Source organism: Rhipicephalus microplus, chromosome 4 (genome assembly GCF_043290135.1).
Source record: "Rhipicephalus microplus isolate Deutch F79 chromosome 4, USDA_Rmic, whole genome shotgun sequence".
NCBI classification, from domain to species: Eukaryota; Metazoa; Arthropoda; class Arachnida; order Ixodida; family Ixodidae; genus Rhipicephalus; species Rhipicephalus microplus.
Genome location: NC_134703.1, coordinates 224,428,540 through 224,454,703, shown reverse-complemented (window position 1 = coordinate 224,454,703; position 26,164 = coordinate 224,428,540). Strand labels below are relative to the sequence as shown.

The following is a 26,164-nucleotide window of genomic DNA, read 5'->3' as shown; positions in this document are numbered from 1 at the left end:
TACTCTGACGAAGGCCGTGCCACGGCCGAAGCGTTAGTAAATACAATTTCCTTTTCAAATGTGCTATCTGCAAGTTCATTCAATATATATATATATATATATATATATATATGTGTGTGTGTGTGTGTGTGTGTGTGTGTGTGTGTGTGTGTGTGTGTGTGTGTGTGTGTGTGTGTGTGTGTGTGTGTGTGTGTGTGTGTGTGTGTGTGTGTGTGTGTGTGTGTGTGTGTGTGTGTGTGTGTGTGTGTAAAAGTAGATGCGCTTTCACATATCAACTTGTTTATTCAGCCGATGTTTGGACGGGAGTCCCGTCTTTTTTAAGGCATGAGGGCTTTTCATGCCTTGAAAAAGACGGGGCTCCCGTCGCAACATCGGCTGAATGAACAAGTTGTTATGTGAAAGCGCATCTACTTTTACACTTATAGCCTTGCAGCAACCGAAGTTAGTCTTCTGCATATAAGCCCTATATATATATATATATATATATATATATATATATATATATAAATAAATATAAAGCACTTGTCTCTCTGTTTCACATTTCCCATTTTAGTGATCAGCCATGAAAGTAATTCAAGTGGATTATCGATTGAAACACTTTGTATCATCCTGCAGGCTGTCAGATGGGCGGCCCGTGCCTCCACCAAAACCTACCCGGCCACGGCCATGGTCGGGGGCATCAGAAGAGCCACCACCCTACGGAGGTCCCTACCTCAACCTGCCACCACGTTCAGCACTCGACCTGTCTAACCGGGAGCACAGAGGTTCTGCCTTTGAGTTGTACCGAAAACCAGAGCCAACCCGGCTGCCCCCTCCACCAGCTCCCTAGTGGCCAAAACAATGGCTTTGCAACCTGTGCCATCTCGTGTGCAAGACCAGTGACATTTAGACAAGGTCATTGAGCAGAACCTAAAAAATGGAATTGCAAAATGGAGTTGCACAGTGTGCGAGAGTTGGAAATTCTTCTTCATGTGCTGACATTATCTTCTAAGAAAAGCTTTTATATAAAATATATGTGATGCTGACACTGCCCTTTTAGATTGAACTATGCACTTCATAGGTAAAAGTGCCAATTGCTCTACAGCCTTGAAGAAAAACAAAAAATAGGTAACAAACACAGGGAACAATGAAACTGCTCTACTAATTCAGCTTATACGCAGCTGAAGCTGCCCTTCACCATTTTACACTTGGACATCCCATGTAGAATGCGTTTTACAAGACAAATTAGTCTAATCATCAAACCAAATTTTTACTTAAGGATCATCTCTGTCGACAAACCTTTGGCCTCGGATAGCATCTGCAACTTGTGTTCCTTTTGCTGAATCTCCTGCACAGCAGACTCTGGTTCAAGTTCTTGCAACAAGCACCATCTTTTCAGCGGTGCATTTTAAGTGCTGACATTCTGCAGAATGATAAGTGAGTCACGTGTCACCCTCAGTGAAGCATCGCATTGCATCGCTTGTCTCAAATAACTTCCTTAGAAGAAAGGTACACAGTTTCTTGCTTGACACTTATGTCACTGCTTGATCTATGTGCTTGTTCATTTGCCACACCTGACGCATGACCTTTTAAACTTTTCATTGTGCTTAGCTCGCTCACAAGACAATTAACTGAGAAATTACAATGCTCAGCATCTCACTCAAGATTGGCGCTATCTGTTTAAAACCATGAGGGTTTTTTTGTTAATTTTTTTCCGTTTCTGCATATAATAATAAAAGCCAAAACTTTTGCTGACCTAGGTAACTTTTTTTTTTTTGAATAACTCGCCCAAGAGTCTGTTTTGCTAAACTAGCCTGATGACCTCCACATAGCAGCCTTGTTCACATGTATCAATGGGCTTTTTATGTATATACATCTAATAAATCTATAAATCTCAGTTTTAAATAGAGTGCCAAACATGCAATCAGTTTGGGGTTAGTGTCAACATGCTTCATTAAAAGTGAATTTTTTAGTGAACTCAAAGCACTTTGGGCATTTCTGTATACATATTGTTACGGGGAGAAAAGCCGTGTAGAGTATTCTTACAGGGTGTGTACATACGCCTGGAGCCAGGCATACTAGGCTGATACAAGTCAACATGAATGTCAGGGAGCGTTTTCTTTCTGTATGCTGTCACCCTTTTCATCTCCAATAGTGTTTTGTAGCAATATTTATCTATTTACCCACCTACGTCTCCGCACGATTGCCACCTTAGCTTGGTTTGCACTGACCCTGGTAGCACAAAACATTGCTGCAACATTGTCATATTGTTGTTTTTCAATGTTGCTCAAACGTGGATAATGTACTCCTTTATTAGAATTTCCAAAAAACATTGCAACAACATTGCTGAATCATCCAAGCAACATTGATAAAACATTAAATATTATTATAACAATGTTGGGACATGTTCTGCACACCATTCAGGCAGCACTGCTGAAACAAATAATTTTACAAAAATGCTTGTTTACAAATATCCTGCACCACATTCATTGTATAATGAACCATTAGTATCCCTGCTCTGACTGTCTCTTAGCAATCAACCAAAGGTTTGCAAAAAAAGACATTGCTTAGAACACCTTGTTGTCTCCGAAATCAAGGTCGCTAGTAATCTCGATAATCCTGAGAATCTTTCCTGGTGGGCACATCTGGTGACTCCTTTCTGGTGGGCACATCTTCATGATCTGATGTGTTTTGGCTGCTGAAGAAAAATTGAATCATGTGCATGCTTTAACAGGAGCCATTCACAATGGTCATCAAAATTATTCATGTCCTATCAACGTTACCACAAAAATAGCAAGACATCAAGCGCTTTTCTATCAACTATTAATATCACTTATGGGAGGGTAGCGCTACTGAACATGGGCTAAAAGAAGGCATGCAGACAAATAGACAAAAGCTCTCTAGCAACTGTTTAGTTGTTGTTTTTTTAAAGATCCCCTGTACATAACTTTTCTAGCCACGTGACGATTTTAGCAGACTGAGGAATTTAAGAACAACACAATCGAAGGTGTGCTGACACATTATGCCCCTTTGATGACATGACTTTAGCTGATTATAGTACATAATAAACCACAAACATTGCAGTGTGTGGAGAAGTGGCAATTTTTAACCGGGCTACGTTCTGTGTGTGCTTCCCCCACAAGGGGTCATTGATATATCGGGCCATTTGGGTCGTGTATTTCTCGTCACGTCAGTAGTAAACTGAATACCACGCTTCAGTGCATGGCAACAAAAAGATTTGAGTGCTTTTTCTGGCACTCTTTTGGCTTTTGAATGGCAGGGTACGTCAGCTTACACAAGTGACTTAGCTTGTCGGGTGCAGCATTTATGCCAACCTGACTTGTTACTGTCTTTATCCCGTGCAAGACCTCGATTATTATGCACAGAATTTCCCCCACTTACTCCTTTTTCTTGATTTGGTGGCAGGTTCACCATCTGAGTGCACGAAAGCGTGCCACACACCGGTGTTCCACCAGGATGTTGAACCTGCCACTGCATCCAGGAAAAAAAGAGAAGGTGTCACTACCATATACAGTCGAGCCCACATATAAAGACCCCACATAAAATGAATTTTCGCTTAAAACGAACAATATCCGCGTGACCGTCAAAATATACATTGGTTCAATGGCACGAAATTGCACTTACAACGAACGTCTCCGAGCGCCGCTGATCGGTTACAGCGAACGGAGTCAGCGGACTGCCGACTTCCCGGGAAACCAATTTCGACCACCGATCAGGCATCGGCGAGGTGCCCATACATTCTTATTGTTGAACGCCGATTCTGCCTCTGCACCCCCCTAGTTGCTGCTCTCCCCGACCACTTTTGTTACGCACCCCTGCGTCCTTTGTCCCCCCGCTACTCTGAGCAGCCCGCATCGCCAGGCGAGGCCCGTGTTTTCACACTGCCACCAATCTTTCAAAGACCGGTCGGCCACGTACCCTGTTTTTGATCGCTGGTACTGTCGTTGGCGTCACCGGCCTGGACTGACCAAACCATTTGCCAACATCGTCGGCCACCGACTGTATCCGATAGTCTGCGTCTAGTGCACGCGTGTACGCTACCCCACTGACTCTGACAATTTGCCATTCGTATCGTGTTTAGGACTTGTTCTCGCTCACTTCGCATTCAACTCAGCATGCCTTCCACGCGTGTGTGGATGTGCTATAACGGCTGTTAATTTGCATGGAATGAATCGCGAAACATCGAAGTTCGTGAGGCCACGCAAACCCGCTTGCGCAACAAGACGATTTTTTTTATCACGGCCACCGATTCTTCGGACACCGCCACGCGCACCGATCGAGGTGGCCATGTTTTGGATTCTGCGCGTGCTGGCACTCTTTTAAAGTTTTTCTACGTGTGAGTTTCGCGGACCTTTCAAGCAAGCTACCCAACCTGCCTCCTTCCCGTTTGTTTTGGTTTTCAAGGTCGCCCTTCCGCCGCATCCTCCCCTCTCTTTGTCGCACTCCTTGCCCTTCTCTCGCAAGTCTGCTCTCTCTTGATCACAACCCTTTCGCCCGTCTCCAACGCTCAGTGACGCCCGCCACGCTGGCTCGAATTAGTTTCGTTTTCCGACTGGAAACGCGCCCAGAGCTGTTCCACGCGAGTGCGCATCTTGCTCGCTTTTGGTGTGCGTGTGTGGTCATGATGGCCGACGGGAGGACTAGCACGCTTTTTCTGCCCCTCAACAAAACGTCGAAAGTGAAAACACTTGGCTTGAGCATAATCCGCGCATTAAGTGCCGCGTTGCGAAGCGCTTGCTCAAAGCTGTTGACCACCTGGCAGCCAACTTGCCCCTTCGGGCGTCTCGGTATTCAGCTGTGGAGATGGTGAATATTTCGTGGGCGGCGGTGACGGCTACATGTGCGCGAAACTATTTTCGCGAGGCCGACTTCATCGATCTTCGGGCCCGATGCCGAGCCTGAAGCTTCCGAACAAGACCACTGTCGCGGCGATTTGTGGCAGTGCGTCGTCAACTCAGACCTGGGAGAGCGGGGGGGGGACATCTGTTGCGATGATTTACTTATGGCCGATGATGATGCCGACACTACGGAACCGTCCACGGATTGGGGCATTGTGAATGAAGTACGTGGCGAGAGTGATTTGGAGGAATCGGATTGCGAGAACGACGAAGCTTTGGAGCCAGAGCCTCATGCAGCTTATGCCACGGGCCTCGGCGAACGAGTAGCCTGCCGTTTTAAATGAACTCGAGACCGCTCTTATCGTTTCTACTCTTCGAAACACATGCATCACGGACTTTTTGGGGCAAAAAAAGTTTGTTTTCCCTCGCAACTTTTTTAAAAGCTGTGTTTCATTTACTACGAACTTCTGGATATAGCGAACGGATGCCGCGTCACGCTCAGGTTCGTTATAAGCGGGCTCGACTGTATACACAAGGTCTCGCATGGGCTGAAGGAGGTAGCAGGTCAGGTTAGCGTAGCTCTTGTTGATCGGCCTGTCATCCGTGAACTTCTGGTGTCGTATAGCTCACGCCGAGCAGTGCCCTATTTTCGGACTACTTCTACCGTGCCCCAATCTTTACTCAATTTTTTCACTCTATCCCTTTTAATTCCTCCTTATCCAATTTTTTTGCCAGCAACTGCTGAGGTGTTACACTTAGCTACAGACATTTGTGGGGCTCACTTTTCTCTTTTTTTTTTCTCCTATTTTAAAGCTACTTCCCCCCAGCGGGTGCTTGATTGATTGATATGTGGGTTTAACGTCCCAAAACCACTATATGATTATGAGAGACGCCGTAGTGGAGGGCTCCGGAAATTTGGACCACCTGGGGTTCTTTAACGTACACCCAAATCTGAGCACACGGGCCTACAACATTTCCGCCTCCATCAGAAATGCAGCCGCCACAGCCGGGATTTGAACCCGCGACCTGCGGGTCAGCAGCCGAGTACCTTAGCCACTAGACCACCACGGCGGGGCCCCAGCGGGTGCTACACAGGCAAGTGAATGAACAACAACCTGAATGCATGTAGTAGTGGACTGGGTCAGAGATTTATGTACATTCATATATGTAGTTGCACTGTTAAGAGTGCTTCCTTGACCCATTCATGAATTCATGCCCCCATTTCGGGTTTTCTAGGTATCCATGTGGGTGTTAAAACAAGGCGCACAAAATCGAATTACGTTCGCACGACGTATGCGTTGTCAGAGTCTGCTTAGTCTAACCAGCTGCCCTTAACTGGGTCAAGATTTCATTGCATGACTACATATTCGTGGAGTATGATTAACAGCTCGGCACTCTGCGAGCTCCATGGCATGCAAGAAGTTGGTGAAAGAGACTGTGAACAGAGAGTGCTCAACGAATAAAAAACACCAAATTGAGGACTCTCCACGTTTCCCTATGATGAATGAGAAATATAGCCACCATTGCGGGCACTTCACAAAAAAGGGAAAAAACGAGTTTTTGAGTGACGGGCATACTGGTCGGCCCTGTCCCTGCCGGCGGAGTAGGTAGCATCGGAGTGGCGTCTTCGTGGTGTTAGATTTTGCCATTTTATTGGTTCGGTGCAACGTTTAATGCGGGCATCTGCTTGAAACATAAGCTCATAGAAAATTTTAAGAAAAAAAAATAATGCCCAACAGTTGCTTTTGTTGGCTTGAGTGAGTTTTTTCTTAGCGAGCTACACCTTCTCCTCACTCATTTCCAAGATGGTGTCTCAAACTTCTGCTGCGAGCCAACAACAAACAATGGCCTCTAAAATGCCCACATGTTGATTTTTTAAGATGACGTTGCCTACCGGAAATCATGCTGAAATAAATAGGTTATAAAATATATTTTGTGTGTTATCACACATAGCTGATTTGTCAATGAATAAATCTTTGAATAACAAAACAATCAGAGACAGTGCTACACTGGAAAGGCAGTTGTGTTTTTCATTTCATATCATTTCATTTTTATTTCCTTAAAGACCCCCGAGAGGGTATTACATAAGGGGTGGGTAACATACAATCGATATTTTTGTCACAGTGATAAATGTGAAGTTACATCTGAAATATTATGCATGAAGCTTGATAGAGAGGTGATTGTGGCGATATCGTGGGAAAGGCCATTCTAGTCTTTTGCTGCTCTGGGAAAAAAAGAAGCAGGAAATGTTTTAGTATGGGTACGCGGGCGAAAAACTTGAAGCGCATGGCCGGTGCGACGAGATATGTGAGCTGCAGGGATAATGTAAGGAGGGCGGTTAAGTGGAGAGTGAAAAAGCTTGTGAAATAATGAGAGGGTTGCAATGCATCGGCGACATGATAAAGGGGATAAGTTACACGTGGCTTTGAGGGATGAAACACTGATGTCATATGAGTACGAAGCATGAATAAATCTAGCTGCACGATTTTGATTGGATTCAAGGGAATTTGTAAGACCAACTTTAGGCGGGTTCCAAATGGGAGATGCATGTTCTAACTTAGATTTAACTAATGATGTATAAGCAAGTAGTTTTACATGACACGGAGCGCTGCGTAAGTGGCGTTTTAAGAAGCCCAGGGTTCTGTTAGATGTTGATACGATTTTATTTCAATTCGAAAGAAATATTCCTTTTTTATTATATGTCATACATACCATTCAAATTCATTTCGAAATTATTCGATGAAAATCACTATTTGCTTCGCATTTGCTTCGAACATAAAATTCACTACACTCAACTGCCGATTTTTCAGACACCCGAATTTTCCGACATCCCGATAATTCGGACATCTTCGCGGCACCGCCACGAGCCCCATTGAATCAATGTATAAGGAAGTCTAAAATTTCGAACGCTCCAACGCCCCGGAGTCCAATTTTTCGGACTTTTGGACGCGACAGAAGGTCAGAAACCACCACAGACCTCCAGTGGAAACCTTAGATGGACGGCAAAACTTTATTTAAAAAAAAGGAAACCCTGCAGGGTTACCGGCCCGGGCTCAGGCCTCCCCGACGTTTTGTGCGGTGAGGCGTAGCCACAGAACTGCGTCCCACGCGATTACGATCACATGAATGAGCTTGCCAGTCTGCTGTGACGGCATCTGTTGCTCAGACTCGTTGATCGTTAGCGGAGAAACACAAACGGCCTCCAAGATTTGCAACACTGGCCGTGTTTATTATGCAAGAGTGCTTCGCTGGCAATCGAAACTATCCACCCTGAAATTTTTTGGCGCCAATAAAGTTCCTTTCGCTTTAGCGCTTGTGCTCGTGCGTGCTGTTACAAAGCGCGCCTCCGACGACGTTACGAAGGGCGCCTTGAAATCTCATCGCTGCAACCACTGTTTACGAAAGACGGTGACGCCAACACGGTCCCGAAGGCGCCACTGCTTCGAACTCCGCCGGGAGGGTCACCAGCCGTTTGGTAGCGTAGGTTTCTCAGCTCGCGACTGCTTCTGCGCAGAGCTGATAGACGAGCGGACGAGACGACGGTGAATTAAACAAGGTTTATGTACAGCATATATACAGAGGCGTTACAAATTTGGCACTGGGGCCGACAGCTTAGAGACCCGAAGAGCCGAGCTCTCCTCTCTAACACATAAGTCTGCTCTCAAATGGGTCTGCTCTCAAATAGGTTTGCTCACACATAGCTCAACGGCTAACACACAGCTCAACTGCGACACACATGTCTGCTCTCACATAAGACTGCTGCTAACACATAGCTCAACTCTGTATCACATAGCTCTCTTCTCTGACACACAGCTCAACTCTCTATCACATAGCTCTCTTCTCTGACACACAGCTCAACTCTCTATCACATAGCTCTCTTTTCTGACACACGTCTGCTGCTAACACATACCTCAACTGCGACACAGATGTCTGCTCTCACATAGGTCTGCTGCTCGCGACGCGCCACAGGGCTTCTTTTATATGCACCGGGTGGATTCTTTGAGAAAACAAATGTCCAACCAGAAGCGCCGTTGGTCATGAGGTCAGACTCCTCCGTTGGATAGGCTGCGCTGCAGGTGGCTGCACCCAAGGACGAGTGACGTCGCCAGGCATTGCGTCAGACCCACCAGACAGGAAGGCGCCGGTTGCTTGCTCGACGGGCTCGCTGGCTTAGGTGACTCACTGCACGTGCGCACCAGAAAGGCGCCGTCGCGTGATGACGGCGTTGAGTTGTTGATCGCGTCAGGCGGGCTCGCGTGCTGGCCTTGACACAGATTTCCTTTTTCCGAGGCATGGACGTTCGCTGCGGACTCGCAGGCATAACAGCACCCCCGCCGCCAGACAATGCGCCGGAAAGACGAGCTGCTACCACGTGGCTCGGATGTCAGGCACGCTCGTTCGCCAGGTTCCTCCAGGTTTGCCTCCATGGCCATGGGGAGAATGCAGCTCCAGACTCCGTTCCGGGAACAGATCCCATTCTTGAGGACGGATCCAAGCTCCACTGGCTTGTCGCCACAACTTGTCGACCCGCTTCGCTCATCTCTTCTGACGATCTTTGGTTTCAGCACTTGTCGATGAATCTGCAACTTGTCAAGAACAGTTCGACAACAGACAACACACGACACAAGCAAGTGCCCTCGGTCACCCGACAGAACACCAGACAAAGTATAGTACAACATATACCTAGCTACGTGTCTATCGGAATTTCGTTCCCTCTACATCAAGAGGCACAAGACTCTTAAAATGAGAACTCAATTTTTTTACACGTACAACAACGTAACGAATTAGAATATAACATAAAGTTGGCTCCTTGAGCTCATTCTGGACGAGAGCGGTCATCTAAGGCCGTGAGGAGGACAAAATTTTGCCCCGATGTGCCAGCGAGAAACCGAAAGGTGGAGAAGGTACTAACTAAACGCACGGCTCAATGCGTCTGCATTAGCGTTTAGCTTTCCTTTTTTTTTCTTTTAGCGAACGTCAAAGTTTCGCTGTTGGAGCATCATGCTCCATCTCAGTAACCGGCCACTTTTAGGCGACGATACCTATCCGGTACTAACAGCTGCTTGTACTTGCGACGTTGCACATCTGTGTAACTACAATAATGGAGTCCAGATTTCTCATAAAAAGAAACATTCCTTCTCTGGTCCTCCTTCTGGACTTCACTTAACCTAGGCTCTAGGTTCAACTGCTCCAAGATCACCTCCGATCCACTTTCGATTTCATCACTAGAACTCCAAATTTCTGCTCCCTCTTCCTCTGAAGCATTCAACAGCAGATTTACGACCGCTTGACGTAGAACGTATGGTTTCATCAAGTTGTAAATTTTGTTTGGCCGCCTTCCTAATTTCACTTCATAATTGGTGTCAGAAAGCTTCATGGGTGTCTTCCACTTGTCCGCGAATTTCCCCGCTCTCTGACAAGTGTCGCATGAGCGTACAAAGTCTTCGATATCCTTCCAGCATTTCGGCCAATAAAACTCAAGGGAAACTATAGCCTTAATCTTTTTTATGCCGAAATGCCCTCCCATGCGTATTCATGCGCCAGTTCCAATAGTTGGCGACGATACTTTTGTGGCACCAAGAGCTGCTCATACTTGCGACCTTGCGCATTTCTGTAGCTCCGATGCAAAAGCCCTGCTTTTTCAAAAAAAGAAACATTCCTGTTCTTTTTTCCCAAGTTTACGCTTTCCATTAGTGCTTTTATCGAGAGGTCCTCACGCTGCTCTTGAATGAGCGTCTCTCGATCAACCCTCGACAGCTCGCTCCAACTTTCCGCTACAGGCGAGAGCGTTGCACTCCCCTCGCTCTGACTCAATGGCGCCATGTCGTCTCCCCCTGCTACGGAAGCCGCGCCGGTCGCTTCGGCGACGGGCCGATCGAGTGACTGCTCAAACGACGCACACGAAGAATTTCGTGTTTGAGATTCCGTCGACTCGCCGCCAAGGTCAAACAGATTTGCTGCTTTTGAACTTGTTTCTCCACATAGAACAAGATCACGCTCCCGCGAAAGCTTCCGCACTTGCGATCGCGTGAGGGCCATGTCCTCGCCTACTACGAACGGTGGCAGTTGGTCGCGAATTCTCTGACCGCTGACCTGAATCGTCGGAGAGGCTACGCTAGGGGCTTGCGAACACTGTAGGTTTGCCCATTCTATTCGCTTCAACTCGAGGGACTCCTGTCTCTCGGCCTCCTCACGGCATTCTCGCCTTTCAGCTTCTTCACGTTCGCGAACTTCTCGCCTTTCAGCTTCGTCGCGGCGTGCTTTGATATACGCCGAGGCCTCATCGACTTCCTTAGCCGACACTCCTTCATCCTTCATGATCTCAAGGATCGCCTTCGTTTTGCACGGCCCAAAGTAATGCAGAGTTCCTCACCAATTTCCATGAGTTCCTTCACTTTAAGGTTCTCCATCGTTCACACTAGCCTCTTGCTGTTTGCCCTTGTTAACAATTTACTTGCCGTACCCACTATAAGTCAACTAGCAAGACGCGCAAGCAATTTTTCACACTCCCGTGTTTACCCCCTCCGCATTAACTTCGGTTTCAAAGCACTTCAACTTTGCTTGAAACGATCAAAGCTCACTTCAATGCTTCACACAGCCCTTCTCTAAACTACTACAACCTGAGCTAGAGTAGTCTGCTGAACTGAGGGGAAAACATCAGGCACTCACCGCATCGATGTCGCTGACGCCGGCCGATCCCACCGCTGCCACCACTGTTACGAAGCGCGCCTCCGACGACGTTACGAAGGGCGCCTCGAAATCTCACCGCTGCAACCACTGTTTATGAAAGACGGCGACGCCAACACGGTCCCGAAGGCGCCACTGCTTCGAACTCCGCCGGGAGGGTCACCAGCCGTTTGGTAGCGTAGGTTTCTCAGCTCGCGACTGCTTCTGCGCAGAGCTGATAGACGAGCGGACGAGACGACGGTGAATTAAACAATGTTTATGTACAGCATATACACAGAGGCGTTACAAATTCGGCACTGGGGCCGACAGCTTATAGACCCGAAGAGCCGAGCTCTCCTCTCTAACACATAAGTCTGTTCTCAAATGGGTCTGCTCTCAAATAGGTTTGCTCACACATAGCTCAACGGCTAACACACAGCTCAACTGCAACACACATGTCTGCTCTCACATAGGACTGCTGCTAACACATAGCTCAACTCTCTATCACATAGCTCTCTTCTCTGACACACGTCTGCTGCTAACACATAGCTCAACTGCGACACACATGCCTGCTCTCACATAGGTCTGCTGCTCGCGACACGCCGCAGGGCTTCTTTTATATGCACCGGGTGGATTCTTTGAGAAAACTAATGTCCAACCAGAAGCGCCGTTGGTCATGAGGTCAGACTCCTCCGATGGGGTCGCCACTGGGCCGCGTCATTCTTTCTCATCGAATCTGGAGAGGCTGCGCTGCAGGTGGCTGCACCCAAGGACGAGTGACGTCGCCAGGCATTGTGTCAGACCCGCCAGACAGGAAGGCGCCGGTTGCTTGCTCGACGGGCTCGCTGGCTTAGGTGACTCGCTGCACGTGCGCACCAGAAAGGTGCCGTCGCGTGATGACGCCGTTGAGTTGTTGATCGTGTCAGGCGGGCTTGCGTGTTGGCCTTGACACAGATTTCCTTTTTCCGAGGCATGGACGTTCGCTGCGGACTCGCAGGCATAACAGTGCCACTCTGGCTTTCCGCGCAGCGCTTTCACGAAGCGTTTCACCACTTCGAACTAGAACTAACCGTCACACACCGATTTGGTCTGGCCACGCTGGCTATCTTGAGCAAATGACCATAGAGTTTCTCACAATACTTACTAGAGGGAACTCTGGCGCTAGTGTCTATGAGAGTTGCAACACACGGCGCTTCAGCGAACATGGGAATGATGGGTAGTACACACATTTGTCTAATTTTCGTACTTCTGGCCTGCTTCTGGCTCCGTGTGTGTTCGTGTGGCTTGGAGTTGTTTTTTCACGAAAACATAAATTAACAAATGTTCACCATTTGCGCTTCACAACCTTATTCTTTTAGGCTTACTATTTCGAATCAAGTCCCTAAATTCAAAAGGGTTCGTTCTTTCTTTCAAAACAAAACCGTAATCAGTAATAAACAAAGCCGCAAGTACGATTCGCCGCCGGCAAGTACGAAGACTAGGCAAATGTGTGTACTACCCATCATTACGAGACCTTCAAACCTAGGAGGCTAGGCAATGCCCACAATGTTGCCAGCAAAAAATTGATGCACAATGTTGCCCACTGTAAGGAAAGGACTTAAAGACGCCGAGGAACGTAAACCAGAACTGAAGAAGGCGAACGGCAGGTGGCACGAAGGCGACAACAAGAAATGAAGAAGAAGAGAAGAAGGCACATGCGATTACGAGGCAACTGTGCGCCAATCAGCAGATGACCAGTGGTGGCCCATAGAGGTGGCGTGCCACGATTGGGTCACGTGCGACCATTACGTGGCAGTAGGCTGTGTGGCTGGGGACGAGCCGGAGCAGCGGCAGACGGGAGACAGCGGGCCGAAGCGTCGGACGCAGGCGATCCAGGTTCCGGCCAGGGAACGCGGCTGTCCACGCTACTGTCGTCCAACTACCAGCTGGGGCGGCATTGCCGGCACGAGTACTGCATCTCGGGGCGCGGCCTGGCCTGCTGTTCTCTTCCTTGCCGAGGGCATCGCGGATCTCGGCGAGGCGTCTCCGCGGTCAGCCGTTCAACATAGCGATGAACGTGGCCTGGCTAATGGTCACGGTTGCGTCGAGCATCGCGTCTCGGCGCACGCTCTTCGCTGGACGGGCTGACTATTCCCCGCATGGAGCATCGCGTCTCCGATGCGGGTTGACTGCTCAGTAGTCGCACCCATGCCATCAAGCGCCGGTGTCACCAGAGTGTCGCACATCGGCAAGGGACGAGCGAGACGTTCTGCCGGGCGAGACGCGGGCGTGTGCACGGAGGACCACGGAGCCGGGCGAGGTCCAGGGTGGCCGAGGATACAGGGGCCAGGGGAGTTGCTGGCTGAATCGAGGATCGCCGAGCGGTGCCGAGCCGTACCGAGCCACGCGCCAGACTCGGACGTGGGCCGCCAGCTCATGAACTGCAGTGTGCACCCAAGGGTACCTGGCGGTGCCCTGGCCAAGAAGAAGGAACGTGCGGAAGAGAGAGCTCGAGGGTTGAGGCCATGAAGGCAGAGGAAGCGGTGCACCGCTCGAGAGGACGAGTTCCTGGCAGCGTTCCTGAGCCGGACGTGAGACCCGTACGTGTCGGCCAGGTCGAGCTCCGGTGTGTCTGTTCAAGGTTCAAGGCCGAGACCTGCCGAACGGCTCCTGCCTGGGTGCAGTGGCCGGGAGCAGGTTCGTGGGCGAGGCCTACCGGTGGTCCTCGTGAGCCGTGGCCTTATCCTGGACCTCCGGAGTTGCGACCCTGACTGCTGGGTTGGCCGCGACGTCCGACTCAACGGCGCTGCACACTGTGGCGTATCCATCGCCGTCAGCCGTTCCACCCATGCCATGAAATAAAAAGTTCATGTTAATCCTTTCTCGTCCGCTATCAACAAACATAGTGACGAACGTTCCGTAACCATCACACCCACTAAAGAGTAGCCCTCATTTCACGCACGCGCAAGAAATCTGGGGACGTTTGCGTCGTGTTGCTTAGGTACAGCCGAGAAAGACTATATTTCGTGCATTTGTCCCTAGATTCGTAGGCGCTGGTGTGTTGCTGTTTAAAGCTCGCGCCCTGCCGTTCTGTGGCCTTGATCGAGCGAAGTTTTTCTTACACCGTGCTTTGTCTCTGCGAATCGTACAGCTCTCTAGTAGACAACGTAGCACGCGAATCACTGCCCCGTAGCCATTTCGTCAACACTGGGGTGACTGTACTACTTGCTCGATCGACAGACGTAGCGAGCTGCAGTGCGCTGCCTTGCCACAAAAGGTAAGCAGTCAATTGTTTAGTTGTCCTCTGCGCGGTAGATCGCAATTCAATATGTAATGGCCAGAAATACCTTTCAAATCAGACAGCATGACATAATAAAGAACTATGCTGCCGGGATTTGAGAACATTTTCCCAGAGGTTTCCGATGTAGATAAGTATTAAATTGCTGAATTCTTTGGCACCGGTTATAGCATCCTGAAAAATTGTGTAACTTGCTCCGAGTCATCCTCTAATCACGCTGAAATGCGATAATGGCGAAATTAAACTGTGTTTCGGGTCGGCCATTTAGCATTGGAGAATAACGCTGGTGTAATTGCAATGGCCCGAAATAATTAGGTTGAAATATACATACGCATGCTTTTGTGGAACTGTACTGTGCTTAGTTCCATAGCAAATTAAAATTATTGCTTCAAGTACGTTAAAAGAACAAACACCTTTGTTCTCTGTAGCGCACATACAAAGGCAGTGAGGCCGAAATTGTGAATTTCAGTTTAGTAAATTTGTATTCGTTTTTACTGTGTGCTTCTCAGCAGTGCATGTGCACGGCTGTGAAGCCGAACGTGTGAGTGGCAGTTGGGTCATTTTTCAATTAACTTTACCTCGTGCTTCTTCGCAGTGCACATGCATAGCAGTGAAACCGAACTTGTTAATGCATTGCATTGTTTGCTTTTCTTGCAGGCATAGAATTGAGCATTCCAAGTTAAAAACAGTGCGTATTTTCCTTTACCTTGATGGAACGACTTAAATTTTCTTGAATTATGTGGAGGCATTTGTCACTGACTTGCCACCAAAATCCCAAACTGTCATATTACGGAAGAACATGTCATCTCTTGGTGCTCTCTACACACTGCTGTACCAGGAAATCAACATGGAGGCTGCCCCTCATGCGAATACTACTGGGCGACAGAAGCGCCATGGGATGAATCTGTAAGCTACTATTCAGTCGAGCTGACATCCTCGGAGCCCAGAGATTGGGATCATGCATTGACCCAAATTTACTGACACTCACTGCTACGCTCCACTGTGTACCGAGAAAAGTGCCTTTGGAGCGCAGTGGTGCTAACACTTACACACATTATGTACGAGTGTACTTCATGTCCCAGTGGAGTGAACTCAATATAGACCAACACAATACCACATCGGTTGTTAGAATCACAACTTTGTGAGAAGGCCTTGAAGAGCCTAGTGGTTGCCTTGGACTAGGCCCCACTAAGCGGGTAGTCGATGAAGCCCTAAGATCCCTTCGCTCTGAAGAACGCTTCAGCTACATAAATGTTCCCTCTATTTTTGCTACAGCCCAACATATGCAAGCTTGTTTGGACAACTTGCTTTTCTAACATCTGTACCTTCTGCCTGAGTGGTGCAATGGCTTCTCAACTTTGCGGGTGGTGGCGTACCTTCTTAAGTAGGCTGTCTGCAACTGAAATGAGGAGTAGCTTGACATGGCCAGGACCAGTCAGCCTTTCAGCTTGACGCTGTGGGCAAGGTTCGCCCACAGCGTCAAGGTTTGCCCGAGTGTCTGAGGCACGATGTGGCAATAGCTTGTTTAATAAGGCGGACTTCAAAGGCAGTAGTGGTATGTTAGTGCATGGTTCATAGCACCAGCAGATGCTAACACCTACAAAACGAAACCGGATATCTAAACATCTAATTTAGCCATGGGAGTTCATGGGTTAGGCTAAACGGGCTCATCACATTAGAAATCACATCAAGTAGCACTTTGCTTTATAGTTCTAAGTCACGCAGGTCACGATTTAAAACAATTAGGTAATCATGAGATACATTTTGGAATATGCTAAGAACATTTTTATCGGTGATCGAGCCATTGAGTTCATAATTGAATTGAGCAAGAAGTGGGTCTCTTAAGAACCGAGAAATGCAGGAACTAGTGCATACGCCTTGCTTCTGTAGGTGTAGGATCCCTTCAAACATTTCATACATAGATTGCTAATAAAAGCTTGGAATTTCTAAGAAACCCCTAGCAGAAATCCTTGCAGTTTCGGAAAGCAATGAAACCGTGTTTCTCAGTGGAATTCTCAACACACTCAAGGATTAGGTTATGAGGCAGGGTATAAGAAAGATCTTTGATGCCAATAGATAAAGCCTGATAGCACTTGTCAGTGAAAGTGTTAAAGACGTCCAAAACCTGGTTAGATTTAATCACGATAAAAAGGTCATTTATTACTAAAAGCTTGAGATTACGCTAATTCAGATTCATTGACAATGGTCCAAAAAGGAACGTTTACCTTGTGCATTTTTGCACTAAGAAAGAAATTTAAAAATTGTTTTTGCTGTTATCGATTGCTTTAATCAAACTTTAAGATTAAGCTTGTCACACAGTCTTTTTGCATTAGACTTCTGTTTACTCAATGAAACATTGGAGTGAGAATCGACTGCAAGAATCGCTTTTCTTGACATTGATTCTAATATTTTTGCTCAGTAAAACCGTAAATCACCTTCCTTATCGGCCAGGAGAATGTGGATAGAGTTGTCGCGTAGAAGAGATGCCGCTCATCGAATTGTTGGGTCCGGTTTAAAGGTCTTGCATTTGTTAAGAATGTTTACCCTTCTGAAAGACGTGCACTATCATCGGCAGAGGCTTCATGCGAAACCTTACGTAGAAAAGAAAGCTGTACTGGCCTTGACTCTCCGAGTGCCACAGCAAACTTCGGCCCAAGGGAAGGAGCACAGGTTACGACGGCTGACAAAGTTACTTCACCAATTATGAGCGCATTGCATTGTGACTCTTACCTGTGTAGGGTAAACTAGGTCCTCACACAGCGGACCCGTGTTCAAGCCCCACTGTGTCCTTGGTACTAGGATTTTTGTTTTTCTTAGCCCGGGATATTGATTATAGACACTGGCGTCGGTGGACAACTCCGGTGCGGCACGTGACCAGAGTTTTGATCTCATAACATCTTTTGCTATAAAAGAGCACAAAATTACAAAGAGATACGAATGCTGCGCAGTCGCCACGGTGTGCCATGTGACTAGGTCCTCTGCCTGATATGTGTGTGTGTTTGTTATAATAAATTTTAGTTGCAAGTTCAGCACCATGTCATCTCTTCTTCCACCTGTCTGTTGGTAATTTTGTGCTGTTTTTACATTCAAGCATAAGCAACCAACTAGCCGAACTGTCGCTTTTTTGTAAGTCATGTTTCAGTGCATTACAAGTGTGCTGCAGTGCACGAAAATAATGTATTGACAAGCCCTACTTGCCGCTTTAATAATAAAAGACTACATTGCAGTCGCCATTCTATTTGCTTTTTGGTTGCAGTTTTGTTAAATCGATTAAGATGCTATATTTTAAATTTATTAAAGTAGTTTACTCAGTAGATTATATTGAAAAATCAGATTCTAGCTGAACGTAAACAAACTTTGAGAAACAAAAGCTTCCTAGTGTCTCTGGTAGGCTTTGGTGTAAAAGGACCCAGAGGGGATGCCACAGATGTTAGCAAAGCGAATTGTCCAAACAAGCTTGCGTATGTTGGGCTGTAGCAAGAATAGTGGGAACGTTTCTATAGCTGAAGTGTTCTTCAGAGCAAAAGGCTCTTAGGGCTTCATCACTACCAGCTTAATGGGGCCTAGTCCAAGGCAACCACTACGCTCTTCAAGGCCTTCTCAGAAAGTTGCGATTCTAACAACCGATGTGGTATTGTGTTGGTCTATATTGAGTTCACTTCACTGGGACATGAAGTACACTCGTACATAATATGTGTAAGTGTTGGCACCACTACGCTCCAGGGGCACTTTTCTCGGTACACAGTGGAGCGTAGCAGTGAGTGTGTCAGTAAATTTGGGTCAATGCGTGATCCCAATCTCTGGGCTTTAAGGATGTCAGCTCGACTGAATAGTAGCTTACATTCTAAGCGCATTGAGCGCTGTGTGTTTGATGCATGGGTGTTTGCGTGGATGAGTGATCGTGTCAAGCTTTCGCGCTCTAATTAACTTTTTGAAGTAGCTTACAGATTCATCCCATGGCGCTTCTATCGCCCAGTATGTATTCGCATGAGGGGCAGCCTCCATGTCGATTCCCTGGTACAGCAGTGTGTAGAGCACCAAAACATGATGTGGTATTCCGTATTATGACAGTTTGGGATTTTGGTGGCAAGTCAATGACAAATGCCTCCACATAATTTAAGAAAAATTTAAGTCGTTCCATCAACGTAAAGGAAAATACCCACCGTTTTTAACTTGGAACGCTCACTTCTATGCCTGCAAGAAAAGCAAACAATGCAGTGCATAAACAAATCTTCGGCTTCACTGCCATGCGCGTGCGCTGCGGAAAGCACGTGGTAAAGTCAAACACAAATTGACCAAAATGGCATTTACACGTTCGGCTTCACCGCCGTGCACGTGCGCTGCAGAGAAGCACGCAATAAAAGCAAATACAAATTGACCAAACTGACATTCACAAGTTCGGCCTCACTGCCTTGTGCGTTTGCTACGGAGACAAAAGGTGTTTGTGCAGTATCTCCTAACGCGCTTGAAGCAATGATTTTTTTTTTTTTCGACAGAAACTAATCGAAGTTCCACAAAAGCGTGCGTATGTATGTTTCTACCTGAGCATGCGATGTCATTACAATTATACCAGCGTTATTTTCTCACTCCCAAATGATCAACGCGAAACAATTTAATTTCGCCATTCCAGCATACCAGGGTAATGGGAGGATTTATCAGAGAATTTAGCACTTTTGTGCTTATCTACATGGGAAGCCTCTGCGAAAGTGTTCTCAAATCTCGGCGGCATAGCTATTTCATATAAACAGGCATTTCTCGCTGTTACATATGACACGGCGACTAGCAGGGCAGAGTACAACTCCAAATAAAAGAGACATCTGCTTACCTGTTGTGGCAAGGCAGCGCATTGCAGTCTGCGACGGCTGTCTATCGAGAAGTCGTATGTTGAGATCGCTATGGACACCGGTTCGTGTACCACGTTGTCGACACGAAAGCTGCACGGCTCACGGGTACAAAGCACGGCGAAAGGTATGCAAGTACTTCCAGAGAACACCCATCAGGCCTCAACGACCGGCGAAGCGGCGTGGCCACAGAACACCTACCAGCGTGGCGGCGTTCCGAAAAGCTCAGCTGCGACGTAACGACGTCACGGAGGAAGGAAAGGTCCTTCCTCCGTAAGGAAAGGTCCTTCCTCCGTGTAACGACGTCAACGACGCTACCATCGAAAATCCTTAGATCAAAAAATCCCCCTAAAAAACAACGCCTTCTCTAGGAAGATGCCTGCCGCATGAGAAGAAAAACAGCTGCCACACCCTTTCTCTCCTTCATTCTGAAAATGTTGTCGGTCGCTAGCGTCACTTGTGGCGGACGGTGCAACAACGCAACACTTTGCATGGCCTCAGAAACAGTGGTGCAGTTGCAGGTCTTGAACAATTCTCGACTGATGCGCCCCTATGGGCCGCAAATAAAAAATGCTTAGCTGGTTGGTAGAGGTGTGCGCCGACTGGTCGGCGCGCCGCCGCCGCCAACGTTTTTCATCGGCGCGTCATTTATGCGCCAGTACTGACTTTTCACAGATTTCTCTTCTTTTTCATCGTGATTTATAGCTTCGTTTCACATTTTATGTAGCCAGTAAAAACCAGGCTTCTTAGTTATCTTCATCCAGCTTCAGAGACCCAGAGGACCACTATGCACAGCGGAACGAGTTCGGCGGCCGCTGCATGAAATGACATATAGGACAAATTGACAAAAAATAAATGTAACAGTTACAGTAAAACATAGCCACTGCCATCTTAGGCTTAGAAGCAATTTGTTTTTTGTGTCGTAATTAGCTATGAATATGGTGATACGACGTTGAATGTAATGGCCCAGCGTTTTGATGCGTGCGAGTTCGCCATAGCACAATTCGAATATTCATACGGATTGAAAACGGCATCATTATCAGTCCAAGATGGCAGCCTATAATTGTGCCCGAAACAGGGCGTACATAAAGAAGAAATGAAGCGGTAGCAGTGCAGCACGAATGCAGCGCGTTAGATGAAGGGAGGAGGAGGAATAAATGAGGAAGGACATGGAGGTTAGGCGTTAGATGAAGAACTACACAAAACCCCGAAGGATGAAATCGAAAGGGAGAAGTTTAATGAAGATTAAAAGCGTCGAGGCATAATACATGCTCAAACCTACTCAGGGTATATCAGCACCTGTCCGCGGTGTTAAAGTTGATAATTTTCGAGGATGACCACTTATATGCTGCGTCTGAACATGCTGCAGAAAATATTCACCATCTGTTTTATTCTTTAACTTGTCTGTTTGTACCGGCCTTTTAAGACATTGGATACCCGGGATGAAGATGCCAAGGCAGTAAGATGGCAAGAGAGAGAAAGGAAGGCTGGGGGATTAATCATATCTTGGCATCCGGTTTGCTGCCTAGCACTGAGGGTTGAGAAATAGGGGCAAGAAAGGGCGTGTAGAGAGACAGAAAAGAAAACGCATGTGCACTCAGGAGTAAGATGGCAAACTTAACACAGACAGGGCGAGAGGTCTCTTGCGAATTGTCTTGTGGCTGGTGCCGTGCCAGCGTGGCAGAGCACGAGCAGAGAGAGACGATACGCACGACAGCTGCTCAGCTAACGAAAAGGGGCCTCCTTCTTTATTCGGGGCAGAATATATACAATCTCAGGGGCGCCACCTGCTAGTGGCAGCCGAACTAAATGACTGAAGGGTGGTGACCTCTACATCTCCCCCTTGAAGACCAGACGGAGGACGCCAGATACTGCACATCACAAGTTCAGGCGGTTCGGAGGCACAACACGGCGGCCACTACGTGTTCGTGTCACACCATCACTGCGGTCACTGTCTGCAGGGGGCAGTCCAAGGGAATCGGGTGGTTGCACTGTAGTAGTTCGCTGGGGTTCCAGAGGAGGCAGTGTTCGCTGTGGCTCCTGCTCCTCAGGCGGCGGTGGTTCCACCCTTGGCGCAGGAGGTGCAAAAGGCACTAGGTGACGCCGGTTGCGCTGTAGGACGCCACCCTGCTCCGTTTCCACAACATAACTTCGTGGTCGGCGTGCTGGGCTAAGCACTGTAGCTTTGACCTGATCAGGTCGTACCCAGACACACTGGCCTGTTCGGAGCGATGACAGATCTTGAGCTCTGTGATGCCTGTTAAAGTCAGCGGCCTGTTTCTGCTTGTAGGCTGCATCTTTTCTCCTCACATCTTTCCTCGACGGCCAATGAGGACATAACTGGGAGTCCTGTTTCGGCACTTTGGTTCGGAGTTGTCGTCCCATCAAGAGCTGGGCCGGGCTGAAGCCATCGACTCCGGGGGTGTCCCGGTAGCTGAGCAAGGCCAGATGAGGGTCTGTTGCTTTGCGAAACAACTCCTTGATTGTCCTGACCATTCTCTCCGCCTCTCCGTTCGATTGCGCAAAGTGCGGGCTGCTGGTGACGTGGTCAAAGCCGTACGATGCCGCCAATGCTGCAAACTCGCGTGAAGAGAACGGTGGACCGTTGTCTGATCTGACTTCTCGCGGAATCCCATGCCGGGCAAAGATGCTTTTGAGAACGTTGATGACTGCCCGAGCCGTTGTGCTCCGCAAGGTTACAACTTCAGGGTACCTGGAGTAGTAGTCCACCACCAAGATGAATGTCTGGCTGCGGAGGTGGAACAGGTCCACGCCGACAAGTTCCCAGGGACGTCCAGGTAGGACTGTGGAGACCAGGGGCTCTGCATGGTTCACCCGAGTGGAAGCACATTGCTCGCAGTTAGTTACCAGAGAGGCAATGTCTGCCGAAATGCCAGGCCACCAAATGGACTCTCGAGCGAGAGCTTTCGTCCTGTTGATGCCTTGGTGTCCTTCGTGCAACAGCGTCAAAACAGCCGGCCAAAGAGAATGCGGGAATCTATCGCGTACAAGCCTTTGCTCCACCTCAGCTGACGGATAGTTGCACCGCTTCACCATTCTACACAGTTCGGCGTAGTAGGCGTCGACGCTCTCGTCGGGTAACTGAACACGCCGGTGAAAACGCGACGACTCGTACAGTTCATTCGCCGGATGCACGAAGTGGTCGGTGAAGCTAGCGGCAACCGCTTGAAATGAGGCGATTGATGCGGTGTCGAGCGAGAACGTCTCCTGAAGTGGGTGGGCCTCCGGCCCCATGCAGTACAACAACGAGCGTACCTGCATGTCGCCGGATGCTTGAGTCAGGCCGGAAACGACGGCGTAGTCCTCGTAGCGGCGGAGCCATGCTGGCCAGGTTCCCGGGTTCACAAAGTCGAATGGTGCGGGCGGCTGGAAGTTGAGGCTGAGCTTATTCGGCGCCATCGTCGTGCGGTACGGGCGAGTTCGGGATGAGGGGGTGTTACGCAGCCACTTATGACACCATGTCTTGTGGCTGGTGCCGTGCCAGCGTGGCAGAGCACGAGCGGAGAGAGACGATACGCACGACAGCTGCTCAGCTAACAAAAAGGGGCCTCCCACTTTATTCGGGGCAGAATATATACAATCTCAGGGGCGCCACCTGCTAGTGGCAGCCGAACTTAATGACTGAAGGGTGGTGACCTCTACACAAATGAGCTGGGGAGCTCACTATAAAGTGTACAGTCGCGGCCACTGTAAGAGGGAACACGGAGCGGGTGACCGCGCTCCGCGGAGCGCCACGACGGGCGCCGTGCGAACCATTGCGGCGCAAGCGCAATAAGCGCCACAGGCGGAGTTAGCTGCGCGTCGTCTGCTACGGTGCCTCCCACTTCGCCTCGAAACCTAGATTGCGCGCGCGCTTTGGAATACACAAACCCTGTAGCAATGGCGCGTCAATAGATACTATTATAAAGCAGTTATGAAAGCGCGCAGGCATGTTATATGCCTAAATATTAACTGCGCCTTTTACCTCTAAAAGTTTCGTTTGATCACAGAGGGTGGGTTTCATAATTGGCATGCTAAGGAATTTAAAAAAAATCACACGACAAACAAGAGATACTGATAAATCTGTGCTTCAGATTTATTTTATATACGATAAAGCCAAGACCATGGCTGCAAATGAAGCTTAGATGATGGTCTCCTTCCTTTCGGAGACAATCGAGGCAGCTGGGTGCAATGTCCGAACTAATGACGAAGGCGAATTTTAATACCTGGTTGCATCTCCTCCGGAGGCAATCGCGGCAGCCATCCTACGTGGCAGGGAACTGTATAACGAATTCACAAGTGTGGTATCCAGCTTAAGGCGTTCCCATTCAGCGTGGACTGCTCTCCAAAGGCTGTCCCTTGACATTCCATGGAGGGGCTTGGATGTGAGTGCCGCTTTCATTTGGCCCCAAATATTTTCAATAATATTGAAGTCTGGTGACTGGGGCGGCCACTCTAAAACGGCGATGTTGAGCTGGCGTAGTAGGGCTTCAACTTTCTTCGAAGTGTGCACAAGCGAACGGTCGTGTTGGAATACAGGACCAGCCCCGGAGAAGTGCACCTTTGCAAGTTCGCGATGGGCCACTGTGGTCAAAATTTCGCAGTACTTGTTCGCTGTGAACGTACCGTCGATTCTCACAAGAGGTCCGAGACCGTCCTTTTTGATCATGCCCCAAACACCTACAGTTGACCTTCCGCTTTTCGAGACTCTTTGTAAGAACTTTGGCTGGTACCTGCATCAAGGAAAAAAAGAAAAGAACATTTGGGTGTCTAGACTACCGATTGTGAACGCATAAAATAAGGAAACTTACAGATAGCTGAAGCCGTTACGAACTTGTTCAAGCTATGTTTAAACGTGCAGTGTTTGAAATGCCTTTACGATTAACCGAAGTCTCATAAGTCGTCACTGCGTTCTTCTAAACAATTTGGGTGCACGTTAATTATTCCTAGGTGGTCAAAATTATTCCGGAGCGCCCCCCCCCCCCTACGACGCGTCGCATCGCCTGTGTAGCGTCGGCCGTTAAACCTCATAATCAATAATTATCATGAAAACGAAAGCATCCGGGAGTCTCGAGATGTGTGCATGCAAACGGAATGACACACCCATTTAAACGTATTCACTGTACAAAATTGGAAGCCCATGCTGGAAGGACATTTCTTTCTTACGAAAAGCACGTTTCCAAAAACACATTCTCGTGTAGCTTACCGGGTGTTGTCAGGGCGCCAAATACGGGCTTGCTGATCGCACGATGTATTGAACGTGCACTCGTCTGTGAAGACGACTTGCTTCCACTCCTCAGCTGAACGTTGCGCATGCTGTCGAGAAAACTGCAGCCGTTTTTCTTTGTTCTGAGCGCGAAGAAGAGGCCTTTGGGCTGCAATCCTGCTCTTCAGACCCGCTTCCCGGAGGCGTCGCTTGACCGTTGTCACGGATGCTCTCAAGTCGAGGGTATTTTTGATTTGCTGAGCAGAGAGACCTGGCTTCACGGCTGCCGCCACAACGATCCAAGCATCCTCTTGTTCAGTCGTAACTCGAGACCTCGGCTTCCGCGGAGCATCCTTGATCCGGCGGCAAGATTTAAATGCTCTTACGATCCTGTTGACTGTCTTGAGCGTTCTTCCCGTAGCTTCGGCGATTTTTCGCTGCGACCTACCCTTGAAATAGAGCTCGACGATTTCCCAGCGCTCACTCTCAGGAACTCTGGCCATGCCGGAAGGTGTTGCTTTGACGAAATGCCACACTAAGAACACATGCAGCCCCTTTTAATCTCATAACGAGCAGAGTTTTATCAAAAGTGGGCGTAAGTTTCGTCGCCTAAATGCGCTGTTTGACATGCGAAGCATCCAAGGCACACTGTTAATCTTAAGCCACGTGCTCCTTTTGTAACCAAGTGAAATTTCAGCGACCAACTTCATTTTGCCACAAAAACGAACGTCTGAAATTCGAAGCCGAATACTGGGTGTAGCATGAACGGCGCGCCGAGATAACCCAGTTCAAATACTTTCTATCCAGCTCCATAGCTACAGTATTTTGGACCAGAGCGCGTGCGGCGAAGTGGGAGGCACCGTAGCAGACGACGCGCACCCAACTCCGCCTCTGGCGCTGATTGCGCTTGCGCCGCAATACTTCGCGCGGCGTCCGCTTGGTGGCCCGAAGAGAGCGGCCACGCGTGCCACGTTCCCTCTAACAGTGGCCGCGACTGTACGTTTTGACTTAATCAGGGAATTGGTCCAGAATGCGCTGTTGAATCATGAGACACACACACCATTTCTGACTGTGCCGCTCACACTCGCTCAAGTCAAGGTCTTTGAATGGGGCGTGGCCACCACACTGCACCTGTGACACCAAGAAACCATTGTGGTCTTCTCGTCGAACGTCTTATGGTGTCGGAATGCCACCTCACTTCCCGGCTAAGATGGACAGTACACGGCGGACAGCAGGCTGGCAGCCCTTCGGTGACTTGTTTGATGAACAAAGAACGCGGCCCTCCCCCGTCGGCCCAGGCGCCGCGCGTAACAACGGCTATCCAGTGGTGAGAGAA

At 48.5% G+C, this 26,164-nt stretch overlaps 2 protein-coding genes and 1 long non-coding RNA gene across 4 annotated transcripts in view; 1 reads left to right on the top strand and 2 right to left on the bottom strand.

Moving 5' to 3' along the window:
* pyd (zonula occludens-like protein polychaetoid) overlaps window positions 1–1,956 on the top strand; it is a gene marked incomplete at its 5' end in the record, with an annotated part of 754,603 nt that extends 752,647 nt beyond the window's left edge. Inside the window, one exon of the mRNA XM_075893243.1 lies at window positions 616–1,956. Within this exon, the coding sequence (XP_075749358.1) occupies window positions 616–829 (214 nt within the window). The remainder of the gene's footprint in view (window positions 1–615) is intronic.
* A 4,903-nt stretch (window positions 1,957–6,859) lies between these two features.
* Window positions 6,860–20,737, bottom strand: LOC142813836 (uncharacterized). 2 transcript variants are annotated; one of them, XR_012894693.1, is made up of 2 exons: window positions 19,607–20,737; window positions 6,860–11,739 (listed from the first exon to the last, which is right to left on the bottom strand). It is a non-coding gene; the product is annotated as an uncharacterized LOC142813836 (long non-coding RNA). The 2 variants fall into 2 exon arrangements; XR_012894694.1 differs by having other exon boundaries at window positions 19,824–20,737.
* A 7-nt stretch (window positions 20,738–20,744) lies between these two features.
* Window positions 20,745–23,184, bottom strand: LOC142813834 (uncharacterized). The gene has a single exon (XM_075891793.1). The coding sequence runs from the start codon at window positions 23,040–23,042 to the stop codon at window positions 21,501–21,503; it is 1,542 nt and encodes a 513-aa protein (XP_075747908.1). The 5' UTR covers window positions 23,043–23,184; the 3' UTR covers window positions 20,745–21,500.
* Window positions 23,185–26,164: the final 2,980 nt, after the last annotated feature.

Coding starts and splice junctions, on each gene's coding strand:
- LOC142813834 (XM_075891793.1), bottom strand. CDS start 23,042: ATGGCGCCGAATAAGCTCAGCCTCAACTTCCAGCCGCCCGCACCATTC.